At 38.0% G+C, this 14,587-nt stretch overlaps 1 protein-coding gene across 26 annotated transcripts in view; it reads left to right on the forward strand.

Moving 5' to 3' along the window:
• CDK12 (cyclin dependent kinase 12) overlaps positions 1–14,587 on the forward strand; it is a 78,172-nt gene that overhangs the window by 34,665 nt on the left and 28,920 nt on the right. For 22 of the 26 annotated variants that reach the window (XR_006589874.1, XR_006589877.1, XR_006589871.1 and 19 more), the window contains exons 9-14: positions 944–1,021; positions 2,057–2,173; positions 2,648–2,779; positions 4,592–4,803; positions 6,019–6,471; positions 10,209–10,626. Coding sequence is in view for 3 of the 26 variants with exons in the window: in XM_006940294.5 (XP_006940356.2) it covers positions 944–1,021; positions 2,057–2,173; positions 2,648–2,779; positions 4,592–4,803; positions 6,019–6,471; positions 10,209–10,921 (1,705 nt within the window). In the remaining 23 variants the exon portion in view is untranslated. Of the gene's footprint in view, positions 1–943; positions 1,022–2,056; positions 2,174–2,647; positions 2,780–4,591; positions 4,804–6,018; positions 6,472–10,208; positions 14,197–14,587 lie in introns of those variants that run through there. The other 4 variants (XM_006940294.5, XM_003996777.6, XM_003996776.6 and 1 more) reach the window with 3 other exon arrangements.

Consider the following 14,587-nt stretch of genomic DNA (forward strand, 5'->3'; position numbering starts at 1 on the left):
CAAGGTATCACACTTATACTTAAATGAACCCTGTTTCCTTCTTATTGATGATGTTAATTTTGTTCACTCAGTTAAGGTGTTGTCTTTTTTTTTCCCACTAAATAGTTACTAGATTTCCTTTTGTAATTAAGTAATTTGTGGAGACATACCTGGGGACTTTGTAAATATGTATTATTTTGGAAGGCATTTGCAAAATGGAAAAAGCATTTAAGCATAATGTATTTGAAAGTCCTATTGAAACTGATTCTGGGTGATGACAATAAATGCTTCTTTACAAATACAGTGCCAAGAGGGCTATAGTATATTGCACATTCTACAGAGCAAATGAATGGAAAAAGCTAATCTCTTTATAGGAACTGCTGAGCATCCTTGTAAAATTGAAGTGTGGGTTTTTTAGTGTTTATTTCCTTAATTTACAACGGAATTGGTAGAAAAGGACTCTGACTCATTTTCTTTGCTTGTAGACCGTCCTTTATAGATGGTAAAAGTTTGATCGCCTGGCAAATTTAAATTCTTAATACTGTCTATTCTCACTGCAAGAAATATTTTCTTTTTTTTTAATTTTTTTTAATTTAATTTTATTTTTTAACATTTATTCATCTTTGAGAGACAGAGACAGAGCATGAGCAGGGAAGGGGTAGAGAGAGGGAGACACAGAATCTGAAGCAGGCTCCAGGCTCTGAGCTGTCAGCACAGAGCCCGACGCGGGGCTCGAACTCACGAACCACGAGATCATGACCTGAGCTGAAGTCGGCTGCTCAACCGACTGAGCCACCCAGGCGCCCCAAGAAATATTTTCTTTTACAAAATTCAGACACTGCAATTTGGGGCTTATTTACAACATGTAATATCAAATTCTGTCAGATATACTATAAAAATTTTTTGAGACACACTTTAGGCTCCGGGGATTTCTCTCCTGACCTTTCAATTTTACTCTTTCTAGATGCATCCTTGGGGAACTGTTCACAAAGAAGCCTATTTTTCAAGCCAATCTGGAACTGGCTCAGCTAGAACTGATCAGGTACAGCTGTGCATGTGTTCTGAGTGCCCAGGTGTGATAGGTCATTTCATCCTCTAATTTCTAATACTTTTCAGTCATTCTACTAAAAGTTGACTTTATGCTTATATCCAAGTATTCTCAAGTCAGTATATATCCAAGTATATTCTCAGTCAGATTTACCACATATTTTATCATGGGCTATATATGTAAAGAAATTATATTCCTCCTTTTTAGGTCTTACTAAGGGTCTTAGTTTTTAGGTTCCCCCTTTTTAGACTTTTTAGGTTTTTGCATATTTTTTATTAGTTCTTCATATAAAAGCATGCCATTTTCAAGGTAGCTGTTTTATTCTTAGGTTAGATTAAGATGAGCTGTATTCAGCAAACATTTATTAAGCCTGTTCCATAACAAATTCCTTTTTTTGTTAAACTTTAAGGTTTAGAGATAAGTAAGATAGGTCCCTGCTTTCAGAGAGCTCAAAGTTTAGTAAGTGATACAGCATGTAAACAGATAATTATAAAATAGAACCTAAACTAGAGGATTTGGGGAAGGACTGGGGTTGTTTTAATCAATATAAGTAAAGAGAAGAATACAACAGGCTAATACAGACTTCTTTAAAGGTGGTGTATAACTCATTATTGTGCATTAAATTCAATTTTCTATCAAAATTTTTAGGCTCTCTTCTGCTAATTTTCCCTATAGGAACATTATATCACCAGCTCAGGACTTTGAAATTAATACTAACTGAACAGAACATAATTGATAATGAAAACCTTTATGGAGGTTTAAAAACATGTTTTACAAAATCAAGTATATGCATCATTTTGGACTATTTTGCCAGTATTTTCTCTTCATTATCTTGTAACCAGCTCTTTCTGTCCTATTCCTTCTGTCCTTAAAGCAGTGAGGTCAGGTTTTACCTTTCTGCATGCTCTCTAATTTAATAAGCTAAGATTCCCCAGACCTCGGGAGGTAATAATTTCTGCTTCTGTAATCTCCAGAATTCACAATGCTGACTCATTTACTTCTTGTTTTGGCTTTTTGCTTTGTTTTCAGTCGACTCTGTGGTAGCCCTTGTCCAGCTGTGTGGCCTGATGTTATCAAGCTGCCCTACTTCAATACCATGAAACCGAAGAAGCAATATAGAAGGCGTCTGCGAGAAGAATTCTCTTTGTGAGTTTGGCAAAAATGTACATCTAGTTTCTGTGTTTGGCTGGAGTTTAAGACTTGACTTTCCTAGCTTAGGGAGTTAGTGTTGTCCCAACTTATGGCAGCACACCATAGGAAAACATTTTTTTTTGAACAGTATATGAATTTTATCATAGTTTTGTTGTAATTTTCTCTTATGAAGGCTTTAGATGAAAAAATAAATCATTTTATTGTGAGGAATATATAAATTTTCTCATAGTCCTTTTGATATTCCCATAATAAAAAGAGAATGGAACTGCTGGCTTCATGTTTTTTACTTGTATTATATAGCATTGCATAAATTCTCTGTGGGAGCAGATCTGCTTGCTTGTTTAGCCAGCTTTTAGTTCCTTTTCCACAGTTTTACATGGAGGTGGAAATTCAGAGACCTTTGACCTAAGGTTATAGGTTTAAGAACTATGGGGTCATTGTGAACTTGTTCTTTCTTCCTTTCCACAGCATTCCTTCGGCAGCACTTGATTTACTGGACCACATGCTGACACTAGATCCTAGCAAACGTTGCACAGCTGAACAGACTCTACAGAGTGACTTCCTTAAAGATGTTGAGCTCAGCAAAATGGATCCTCCAGAGTAAGTGCTGGTGGCCAAGTAGTGATCCTAAACCCCCCACTAAACCTTAGGAGATGTGTAGCTCAAAATAATAGGTTTTTAGAAGGAACTGCAAATGGCTGAGTCCCAAATGGAGAGGTGCCCTTGAGTATTATGATTGATAAGAGGTTTTATTGCTTAATGTTTTTAAACAAGGAATACATTTAGATACGATATTTGTTCTAATTGTTCTAATTTGACTCAAACTATTTATTGCCCTGTACAGCCTCTTTTTTTTTTTTTTTTTCCACGTTTTTATTTATTTTTGGGACAGAGAGAGACAGAGCATGAACGGGGGAGGGGCAGAGAGAGAGGGAGACACACAGAATCGGAAACAGGCTCCAGGCTCTGAGCCATCAGCCCAGAGCCCGCTGTACAGCCTCTTTAAAGTATTCCTTCTAGTTTTTGCTCTTACCTGTTCCATTTGCTTGAATCCCTCATGTCTGTGGTGACCATGTATATCCCACACTTGGCAAAGGCAGTTCTAATTTTAAATAGCTTGTTACTATTGGGTCATATGTCCTGAATTATTTGATGTTGAAAATATCTTTGAACGTGTCTCTCTTTCATCAGAATCTTATGCATTTTCTGTATTCTATAGGATGTTCTGAAGTTTTACTCTCATGTTTCACATTTGGCCAATAATGTGACATTGTATGGCTGACAGCATTATAGTTTTCATGTCAGAGTTTTTGGGTATTTTTTTCTTACATAGAGAAACTATGTATCTTAAATACACAGTATTTAAAGATGAGCGGGTAGTAACCACAAATCTGATTGTTCCAAAGAAATGTCCAAACTCATTTACTGCACTAGAATTTTGATACGTTGAATTTTGGCTTGAAATACATAAGCTTTTTACTAAAATTTGGGAGCTCTTATTATAGAGAGATTTTGGCTCTAGTAGTCTTTATTATAATAAGATTTTACTTTCCAGGACTGTTTGTATTATTGAGTATGAGGAAATGTGAAAATATATTAAATATATTAAAATATACTAATAAACTCCACAAATGAAAATACTGAGTCATGGAAATTCCATGGGTAGAAAGAAGAAAGAACCTATTTTTTGGTCCTCAAAGACCAAATAACCCATAAATTGATTTTACACAAAGGTGATTTAATTATACACTGCTTAAGTGGTTCACCACCTTGCCTGGACTTTCGTAGATATTAATAGGCTAGTCATCTCTGTCCTATCTATTCCAAACTGAAACTGACCAATAAAGTTCTTCTTTATTCTTGTTATGCACAGCAAGAACAGTTATCAGACTTAACTCTTTGATTGGAATGTAGTTGTTTATATAGTAGGTGTGACTCTGATATTAGCAAGAGTCTCATTTCTCACTGTAGAAATCTGTTGGTCTTTTATTTCCTCAGACTACCATATGCCATGATTCCTTTTACATTGCTACTATCTGTTTACTAATATTTCTGGTTATTTTTATGTTGTTCTTTCCATTTCCCTCAGCTCTTTGCCTTCCTATTTAAAAATTTTTTTTTAATGTTTTTATTTATTTTTGAGACAGAGAGAGACAGAGCATGAGCAGGGGAAGGGCAGAGAGAGAGGGAGACACAGAATCGAAAGCAGGCTCCAGGCTCTGAGCCATCAGCACAGAGCCTGACGTGAGGCTCAAACTCACGGACTGTGAGATCATGACCTGAGCTGAAGTTGGACGCTTAACCAACTGAGTCACCCAGGCGCCCCTGCCTTCCTATTTTAATCTCTTCTTCCTCTATTCATTCACTGTCATTAGTCCCACACACATTTCCCCTTTGCTTTGTCTTTTGCAGCCTCCCCCACTGGCAGGATTGCCATGAATTGTGGAGTAAGAAACGGCGACGACAGAGACAAAGTGGTGTTGTGATAGAAGAGCCACCTCCATCCAAAGCCTCACGGAAAGAAACTACCTCAGGGACAAGTGCTGAGCCCGTGAAGAACAGCAGTCCAGCACCACCTCAGCCTGCTCCTGGCAAGGTGGAACCTGGGACTGGGGATGCAGTAGGTCAGTTCTGGGATGGAGGTTTTGTATTTTTATTAAAGACACTTGGTCAGGTTTTGATGATCAAGTGCAAGGGTGTGTCTGTCTGTCTGTCTGAGTTTTTAGCCACTGAAGCAATAAAGAAATGTCCCATCATTATGGGGAGGAGATAAACCAAGTTTATATATGGGGTTTAGAAAGTCTACAATGGATTATTTTTCTTTCCAGAAAGAGGGAATACTATATCTCAATTAGAAGTCAATTAGGTAAAGTTAGATCAGTAAGTTAGGTAAAGCAAATTTAAGGTTCATTTACGCATGGTTTTCTAACATGTAATTTGGAGCCCTTTTTATGTTTCATTTGAAAAGACTTGCTTAGAATCTGATCATTTAATCTTTATTTTCGAGAAAGAGAGAGAGAGACAGAATGTGAGGTGGGGGAGGAACAGAGAGAGGGAGCCACAGAATCCGAAGCAGGGTCCAGGCTCTGAGCTATCAGCACAGAGCCCGACGTGGGGCTCCAACTCACAAACCGCAAGTTCGTGACCTGAGCCAAAGTCGGACACTTAACTGACTGAGCCACCTAGGTGCCCCAGAATCTGATCATTTAAACCACAATTGTTGTTAAATGTAGTTAGTTCCATAGATGGAACTGATCTATGGAACATATTTGATCTAAATATATCCAAAACTGTGTAACAGTGAACTATTATAATAATAAAGTAGTTCTGTGGTACCATCAATTTTTCTGAACTACAGGTATTCTTTCTGAGACTCACTTGCCCTTCCCTGTTCACCTACAACAGTGGTTTTCAACACTGGCTGCACTTTAGAATCATATAGGAAGCTTTAAAAATAAACACTCCCGGGGCGCCTGGGTGGCTCAGTTGGTTAAGCGGCCGACTTCAGCTCAGGTCATGATCTCTTAGTCTGTGAGTTCGAGCCCCACGTTGGGCTCTGTGCTGACAACTCAGAGCCTGGAGCCTGTACTGACATTGAAGAATACAGATAAAATGAAATCACTTTTACTTACAATACTGGGATGTTTTAGTTTGTTCCTGTATTTTTCAGTGAAAATCTAAAGAAAAACTGTCATGACAATGTGAGGCATGAAAAATGAGACATTCAAAATGAAGTTTCATATACTGAATATTGTAATTTGCTCTTGCCAGTTGAAGAAGGCAAAGGTCCTTACTCTGCCTCATCCTCTTATTTTGGCTCCACTGTCTCTCCTCCACAGGCCTCGGTGACATCACACAGCAGTTGAATCAAAGTGAATTGGCAGTGTTACTGAATCTGCTGCAGAGCCAAACCGACCTAAGCATCCCTCAAATGGCACAGCTGCTTAACATCCACTCCAACCCAGAGATGCAGCAGCAGCTGGAGGCCCTGAACCAGTCCATCAGTGCCCTAACGGAAGCCACTTCCCAGCAGCAGGACTCAGAGCCCATGGCCCCAGAGGAGTCTTTGAAGGAGGCACCTCCTGCCCTAGTGGTCCAGCCTTCAGCAGAACAGACAACCTCTGAGGCTTCAAGCACACCAGCTGACATGCAGAATATGTTGGCAGTTCTTTTGAGTCAGCTGATGAAAACCCAGGAGCCAGCAGGCAGCCTGGAGGAAAACAACAGTGACAAGAACAGTGGGCCACAGGGGCCCCGAAGAACTCCCACAATGCCACAGGAGGAGGCAGCAGGTAAACAGACCGGTCATGAATCTCATTGAGCTCAGGTGCTGTTGATCCTCTTAAAAATCTCTTTAACATTTTCTTTTTCACATCAATGGCCTCAGTTTCAGTTTTCTGTAACCTAGTCTACAGGAGAACATAGCACCCAATGATGTATTTCTTGCCCAGCTTCTATTTAAGTCTCAAAGCTTCTCAAAGCACCTTCCATATACTGATGGTTTTTCCATTTTCTAGGAGGTAGGTAAGTAAAGCCTCTGTGTTCTAACTCAAAGAAACCACAATCATAGCTAGTGATACATCTTGAACTACTGTGTGAATAGTGGCCAACTAGTACTAGCACTTGAAAATCTGCGTTCCAAATAAACCATCATCAGATTGCACAGATAGTCGATTTTACTCTAGTGTAGTGGATACGGGATACCAGTCTTGCCTGAAAGATATAGTCAGGAAAACTCTAATAAAATGCCATTGTTAATCTCCTGAAGAATAATTTGGAAATCTTGGTAGATAAGTGTAACACCACACATTCCATTCCAAAAAATAATAGCATATAAAAATGCTTTTTAAAAATCTGTGCTCCTGAAAGACAATTGAATGGACCGCAAATTAGGAAGTGAGCATTACATAAAGAAAAATCTGAACAAAGGAAATAAATATGTTATACCTTGACCTGACATGACCACAGCATGCAATTTTATTAGAGGAAAGAAAAGTTTAAATTTTCTAATTCTGATTTACAGTCTGGTTTGCAAAATGTTTACTTATCTGAAAGTGTTTTCAACTCCTTGGATATTTTCGCTGTCCATGAAGACCCCATGAATTGGGGAATAAGAAGAGGCACGAGGGCTGATGAGGTACACTAACCTTCAACTTTAGGTCGTCCTACATTCACATTTCATACAGGATGGTGCAGAAAGTATATGCCTTATTTTCACTGGTATACAAATACATAAGCTATTTTTCATATGTAAGTCTTTTTAAAACTGGAAGGTAACATAAATAAAATTAACCCCTTTACTTTACAAATAGGGAAACTGCAATCCAGGGAGTTTAAATAAGCCTGCCTATGGTCTCAGCTGAAACCATATTATTGGAAGAGGCAGAATAGAACCTGTGTACTTTTCTTAATATGTTTCTTTTTAATGTGTTTTTTAATTCACTTTGTTACTCTGTCATAACTGATTCCAATTGCTTTTAAGAGACACTAGGACATGGAATAACAGAGAAAGCTAATCTAGAGTTAAAGCAGGCCTCTTTGTCTCATCTCCCACACCCTCTTCTTCCCCACCCCAGCAGAATTCAGCTCTAATCAAAATACGTTAAAGAAGTCATTCAAATTAAATAGTATAGTGATTGAAAGAAATTCACCCAATAATTGAGCCAACAAGGGTGAGATTGAACTAAAATTAAGACCTGGCCTGTGGCCAGAAATTGTTGGATTTGCTTTTTAGGGAAGAGTAAAAATACCACTCCTAATTATTAGTCACCCCTGGATTATCCAGTTCTATGTCTCCTCTTCTTGTTGCTCCCCGGCTGCCTCACACTTGGCCATTTTATTCATTAGCACTTCCACCAGAGGGCAGACTGAATAAGCCAGAGAAGGTGAAAATCTATCACTTTAGCTACTCTTTACTTGTATGGGGAAAGGGTTATGGTTGAAATCTAATGAGTCAATTGAAAATTTTAAGTTATATTTGTACATTTCTTTAATACCTCCCTCCAATAGTACAGACTGTTAAGAATTGGCAATGTTGTTTGCACTAGATCTTACAATAGTGTGATTTTTAAAATGTGATCTTTTAACTCCTTTAAGAAGTTTTATTTACTTCAGTAGTCATTTACAGTCTGTCTCCTTTTCTACTTTGAGATAGTTCTCATCCTCTCATACATGTGAATTTGAGCTCAAGAAGTAGTTCTATTGAAATACAGCTAGACTAAAAGGCAAAGTTTAAATATGAAAAGTAGTATAGCTGAAAGAGTAAGTTTAGCTTTGATCACTTTTACAGTTAGGCATTTTTAAAGTTGTTTGCCATCAATATTTTAAAAAAAATAACCATAGTGTTTTATTTTATGTATAGTCCAAAAATACATTTAAATATAACTGGTACTGAGATATTCTTATGTAGTGAGAAACATACTATTGACAGCAATAAACTCTGAAATCTATAGGAGTTTGTAGTCCAGTTAGCTCTCCTTTTTCAGCATGTTCGTTAACCAGTCAATCTGTCAACAAGCAACTTGGGTGGGTACTGTATACAGGGTGTCCAACTCATCTCAGTTCCGTCCTGGTTTTAAAACTGAAAGTCGGCAACCTGAAAACCTGCTCAGTCCCAGGCAAATTGGGACTGTTGGCCACCCACTTGTATGTTACATATAGCACCTGACCTCATCCTTCCACAACACAATGTTATAATATTATGTTTTCAGACTGCTTTCATCTGCATGCTAAGTAAATACATACTTTACTGATTGTCTTTGCAAAATATAATTGTGGTAAATATGCTACCAAACTACTTTATAACTAAAAATTATTTTGGCTTGTCTGAGTAATGACTTTCATATCACTAGCTCAGATAATAAAGAATTAACTATATGGATATTTAAAAATATGGTTCCATAGGGAACAGAAACATCAGTCATTTGGAAGATATCCCAAAACATGAAACCTTTTCTTCAGCAGAGTAACTCCCAACTCTTAAAAAGCACTGTTCTGATTGTACTTGGTTTTGTATGTTCTCAAACTCACGCCGTTTTACATCCCTACTCTCCTGCCTTGGCAGTAGTTACCATACAGTGATTGCCATGCTTAGGCAAATTTAGCCAGCAGGTGGGGGTGTGTGGGGAGTGGTTCAAGAAAGACAAAAGATCCTTGGAAAGACATAGTGTAGTATAAGTTCAGTACATTTCTAAATACTTAGTTTTGTCACCGTCTCCAAGATAAACATGTTTATCAGCAGCCCATTCTGCATGACATTGCTGTAGTGATTTTTTTCATAGCATGGAAAAAATGCAGGAGGTTGGAAAACAAAATAGAAAATTATGATAGATTACTTTAGTCTTTATAATTATTGTAACAGGAAACTGAATGACAGAATGGTGGTTAATCCCTTTCTTCAGAATGTGATTATGGGGAGAGGGGACTGAAGTTTGGAGAAGCAAGTGTATATTTATACATGACGGTAATGAAAGGTTTTTATTTCATCTCTCTTGTATATTCTTTAAATTCTATTTCAGGTGTTAACCTTATATCATCAAATGTTCTGTAAAATGCATTAGCTAAGTCCATGCAAGGTCTCCTGTTGTACAGCAAGATTTTGTGCTAGAAATGTGACCACAGCATGTGTATTGTTTCCTCTCATCTTCCTTCTTTCTACTTTATTTTCATTAATGTTTTGATCCAACAGCAAAAAGGGGCGGGGAGGCTGCCTACAGCCTACATATTAGAACAGTTCCTTAAGGAAGGAAATGGAGGAAATCTCAGACAAAAATCAGGACAATCATTTGAAACATATGATCTTTTTTACACCAGCTGTTAGATTCAGAATGCAACTGTTTTATTTTAACCACTTGATTTTATTTATAAATTGCAATTTCCTGATCCCAAGATTTTATTCTTTATATATATTTGGTTACTTGTATTGCTATTTGTTTATGTTGGGCAGCGTGTGTGTATGTGTGTGTGTGTTTGTGTTTATAATCACATGTGATTTTTAAGATGGTGTTTAAAAGAAGTAACCCTTCCACAGCATGTCCTCCTCACATTCTTCCACCAGAGAAGAGGCCCCCTGAGCCCCCCGGACCTCCACCGCCGCCACCTCCACCCCCTCTGGTTGAAGGCGATCTTTCCAGCGCCCCCCAGGAGTTGAACCCAGCCGTGACAGCCGCCTTGCTGCAACTTTTATCCCAGCCTGAAGCAGAGCCTCCTGGCCACCTGCCACATGAGCACCAGGCCTTGAGACCAATGGAGTACTCCACCCGACCCCATCCCAACAGGACTTACGGAAACACTGATGGGCCTGAAACAGGGTTCAGTGCCACTGACACTGATGAACGCAACTCTGGTCCAGCTTTGACAGAATCCTTGACCCAGACCCTGGTGAAGAACAGGACCTTCTCAGGCTCTGTGAGCCACCTTGGGGAGTCCAGCAGTTACCAGGGCACAGGGTCAGTGCAGTTCCCAGGGGACCAGGACCTCCGTTTTGCCAGGGTCCCCTTAGCATTACACTCAGTGGTCGGGCAACCATTCCTGAAGGCTGAGGGAAGCAGCAACTCTGTGGTACATGCAGAGACCAAATTGCAGAACTATGGGGAGCTGGGGCCAGGAACCACTGGGGCCAGCAGTTCAGGAACAGGCCTAAACTGGGGGGGCCCAGCTCAGTCTTCTGCTTATGGAAAACTCTATCGGGGACCTACAAGAGTCCCGCCAAGAGGGGGAAGAGGGAGAGGAGTTCCTTACTAACCCAGAGACTTCAGTGTCCTGAAAGATTCCTTCCCTATTCATCCTTCCATCCAGTCCTCTGAAACATTAATGAAATCATTTGCCAGAGCGAGGTAATCATCTGCATTTGGCTACCGCAAAGCTGTCTGTTGTATTCCTTGCTCACTTGCTACTAGCAGGCGACTTATAAAATGATGTTGGCACCAGTTCCCCCTGGATGGGCTACAGCCAGAACAGTTCAACTCTACCTAGTAGATAATAAGTAGAGAATGTGGAGAGGGTCATTAAATTGAAAAGTAAATGTTTTATTAGTTCATTTGCCTGCACTTCTTGAGCAGAAGAAAAGGAGAACAGTTTCAATTTTGAGATGGCTCAGGAGAGGCTCTCTTTAGTTTTTTTTTAAATTTGGGGATTTTTTTTTATGATTCCTTTTGAATTTTTTTTATTTTTTGTTTTTTGCTTTTTTTTTTTCCGTTTTGTTTTCATTTAAAGATAATAGTGTTCACAAAATTTGAGATACTCTTAGGCTTTTGCTATAAGGGAAACAGAGTGACTGGCTGATTTAAATAAATGTTTCCTTCCTCTCCACCATCTCACATTTTTGCTTTCAAGTGAACTTTTTTTCCCCATTGAGCATCTTGAACATACCTTTTTTCCAAATAAATTACTCATCCATGAAGTTTGTTCTGCTTTGACAAAAAGACATGCCCCTCTCCCTGCACAGGACGCAGGTTGTAGAAAGAGGCATTCTTGGGCATGTAGGTAGATTTACCCCATCTCTTCCCTTTTTTACCACATCTTTAAAGAGTTTCTCATTCTCTCTCTATCTCTCTCTCTGTCTCTCTGTCTCTCTCTCTCTCTCTGTCTTTTTCTCTTTTTGAGGCATTTGTTTGGAAAAAAATTAATCGTTGAGATGCCCAAGAACCTGGGATAATTCTTTACTTTTTTTTTTTGAAATAAACAAAAGGAAATTCAAACTCCTATATGTTCTCTGTAACTTTTCAATTCTAAAATGTTTTGTTTTTTTTTAAACCATGTTCTGATGGTGAAGTTGATTTATAAATGCAGACAGCCTAGGACTTGCTGCTGAGCTGGGGTTAGAGATGATGCCTCCATACCTAGAGGGCTAGTAAGAGCAGTTACCATACTGTTTACACATATATTTTTGTCAAAAAAACAAAAAACAAAACAAAACCTTTGAAACAGAGCATTGTAATATTGTCAAAAGAAATACATGGAATATACATGGAAATACATGGAAATGTAACTTAGTTTAGGGTGGATATTTTTCTGAAGATCTATCAATATCTGAGACCTTTTTTAAAAAATAATTTTAAAAGAGCAGACCATGAGAAAGAACAGTATTGACATATACACATCTCAGCATGTATATCCTGCCAATTCTTTTAGGGAGTTTCCTCTGGAGAGATTTGATTTTGGTTTTATTTTTGGTAAAAGGGGTAAATGACTTCATGGCAAGAATTTTGCCTTATAAACAGGAAATGGAAAATGGAAAGGCTTTCAGGGTGGGATAACTTGGGAGGCTTCTCATTCTGGCTTCCATTTCTATGTGAATACCAGCATATAAGGTGTTTTTAAAACCTACACATTCATATAAATTCTCTGCACAGACTTAGGCCTTTGTGAAACATAGATTAGGGCCCCTTTACAAAGAAAAGGCAAACATGCTTCAGCATCTTTGAGAATAGTTTTCAGAACTCAAGTGAAGTTTTGTGTTTCAATGCCAAGTTCTTATATTAATAAAAACTACTTGTAAGAGAAAGGTGCACTAATAAAAAAAAACTTTATAAAGAAATGAAAGAAGAACCCTCTTCAGATACTTACATGAAGACTATTTTCCCCTGTTACTGAAATAGGTAGATATCCGGTGTGTGTATTTCTTTATTATTCTCTGGGTTTTGGTCTGGCCTTGCCCTCAGGGGCAAACATTGATTAGAAAAAGAACCTTCTAGCCATTTTGGCATTGATGGCTTTTTATACCAGTGTGTCCAATTAGATTTGCTAGGCTCACTGACATGCTATTGGAAAATTCCATTAAAGTTCATCTGAACATTTTGTCTGTTGACTTCTTAGTCCTCAGACATGGGCCTTTGTATTTTAGAATATTTGAATTTGAGGCATTGGGCCCCACTCCCATTTTTGATTAAAGAACTTAAGCCTGTGATACTTTCAAAAGTATCTATTCATAGTGAAAATAATTGGTCTCCCATCAAATATGAATAAAATTCTCTCTATATTTTAATTATATTTTGGTTATCAGCAATCATTAATAATGTTTTTCCTCCCCCTTCCCACCCCTTATTTTTAATTATGCCAAATATTCTAAATAATATACTTAAGTCTCCCTTCCCCCATCCCTACTACTAGGGAAAGGGGTGAGTGTATGTATGGATGTGTGTATGTGTATGTATGATCCCATCTCACCTCCTATCCCCATTTGGGGAGTCTAGCCTTTACAATGAAAAAAGTTTGGTAATTTTGACTATTTCTAAAGGCAGAGGAAAAAAGAAACTCAAATATCCTGGAATCTGTGGAGAAAGAAAAGGTATTTGTTAATTTTTCAGCTATGTTACCTATAAATGTGATAGAAGTAAAGTTTTGGCAGAATTTCAACTTGACTGTTAGAAATTTACAAACCCAATTATACTCAAAAGTGGTTTTTGTTTTGTTTTAATTGTACCATGGGAGATAATAAGTCTATTAAATACATTATTTTGAACAGATGAGAAATCTGATTCTGTTCATGATTGAGAGCAAAACTGGTTTGACCATGATCATTTTTGTAGTTTTGAAAACAAATTTGTTTGACCCAGTTTCCTTAGTTTTTTTTCAACTGTCCATAGGGATGATAAGGATTGGAAAATGACATCAAATCTATACATTTGAAAGCAGGGCAGTAGCACAAATTTGTAAGTAGGATTTTTTTTTTTTGTTAGCTTATGCCATAGACATCACCCAGCCAGTGTGTGTGTGTGTGTGTGTGTGTGTGTGTGTGTGTGTGTGTGTGTGTGTGTGTAATATGCATATATAGTTACAGTACTAAAATGGTTACCAGCAGGTTTTGAGAGAGAATGCTGCACCAGAAAAGTGTCAGTTGCCACCTCATTCTCCCTGATTTAGGTTCCTGACACTGTATTCCTTCTCTCTCTTGTTTTTGCCCCACATCGGGTGTATCTTGTCTATGTACAGATATTTTGTAATATATTAAATTTTTTCTTTCAGTTTATAAAAATGGAAAGTGGAGATTGGAAAATTAAATATTTCCTGTTACTATACCACTTTTGCTCCATTGCATTTACTTCTTAACCTGTAGCCTCTGAGCAGATCTAATTGTGTACAAAGAGCTTTTTCCTTTACTTTATCTTAGGAGTGCTTTGTCTCAGAATCTCTGTAGTCTCATAAAATACAAAAAAAAAAAAAAAAAAAAAAGGGTTCTCAGGGTTTGAAGAGGTGCTTCAAAACACTAGACTAGGAATTAGAGAAGAAAAAAGTTGGGGAAAACTAAGACGTGATTTTTTTTTTTTTAAAGTAGAAATAGTTACACAAATGATGGTGCCAGGCCATCAAAAGAGTTGAGTCTTGTGTACCCTGGCTCCTCCTGAAAGGAGAGGTAATGGGTTTGAGCTCAACTTGTCAATGGAAGTTGGTAAGAGGCTGTTTAGACCA

The sequence above is a fragment of the Felis catus genome, chromosome E1, assembly GCF_018350175.1.
Source record: "Felis catus isolate Fca126 chromosome E1, F.catus_Fca126_mat1.0, whole genome shotgun sequence".
Classification (NCBI taxonomy): Eukaryota; Metazoa; Chordata; class Mammalia; order Carnivora; family Felidae; genus Felis; species Felis catus.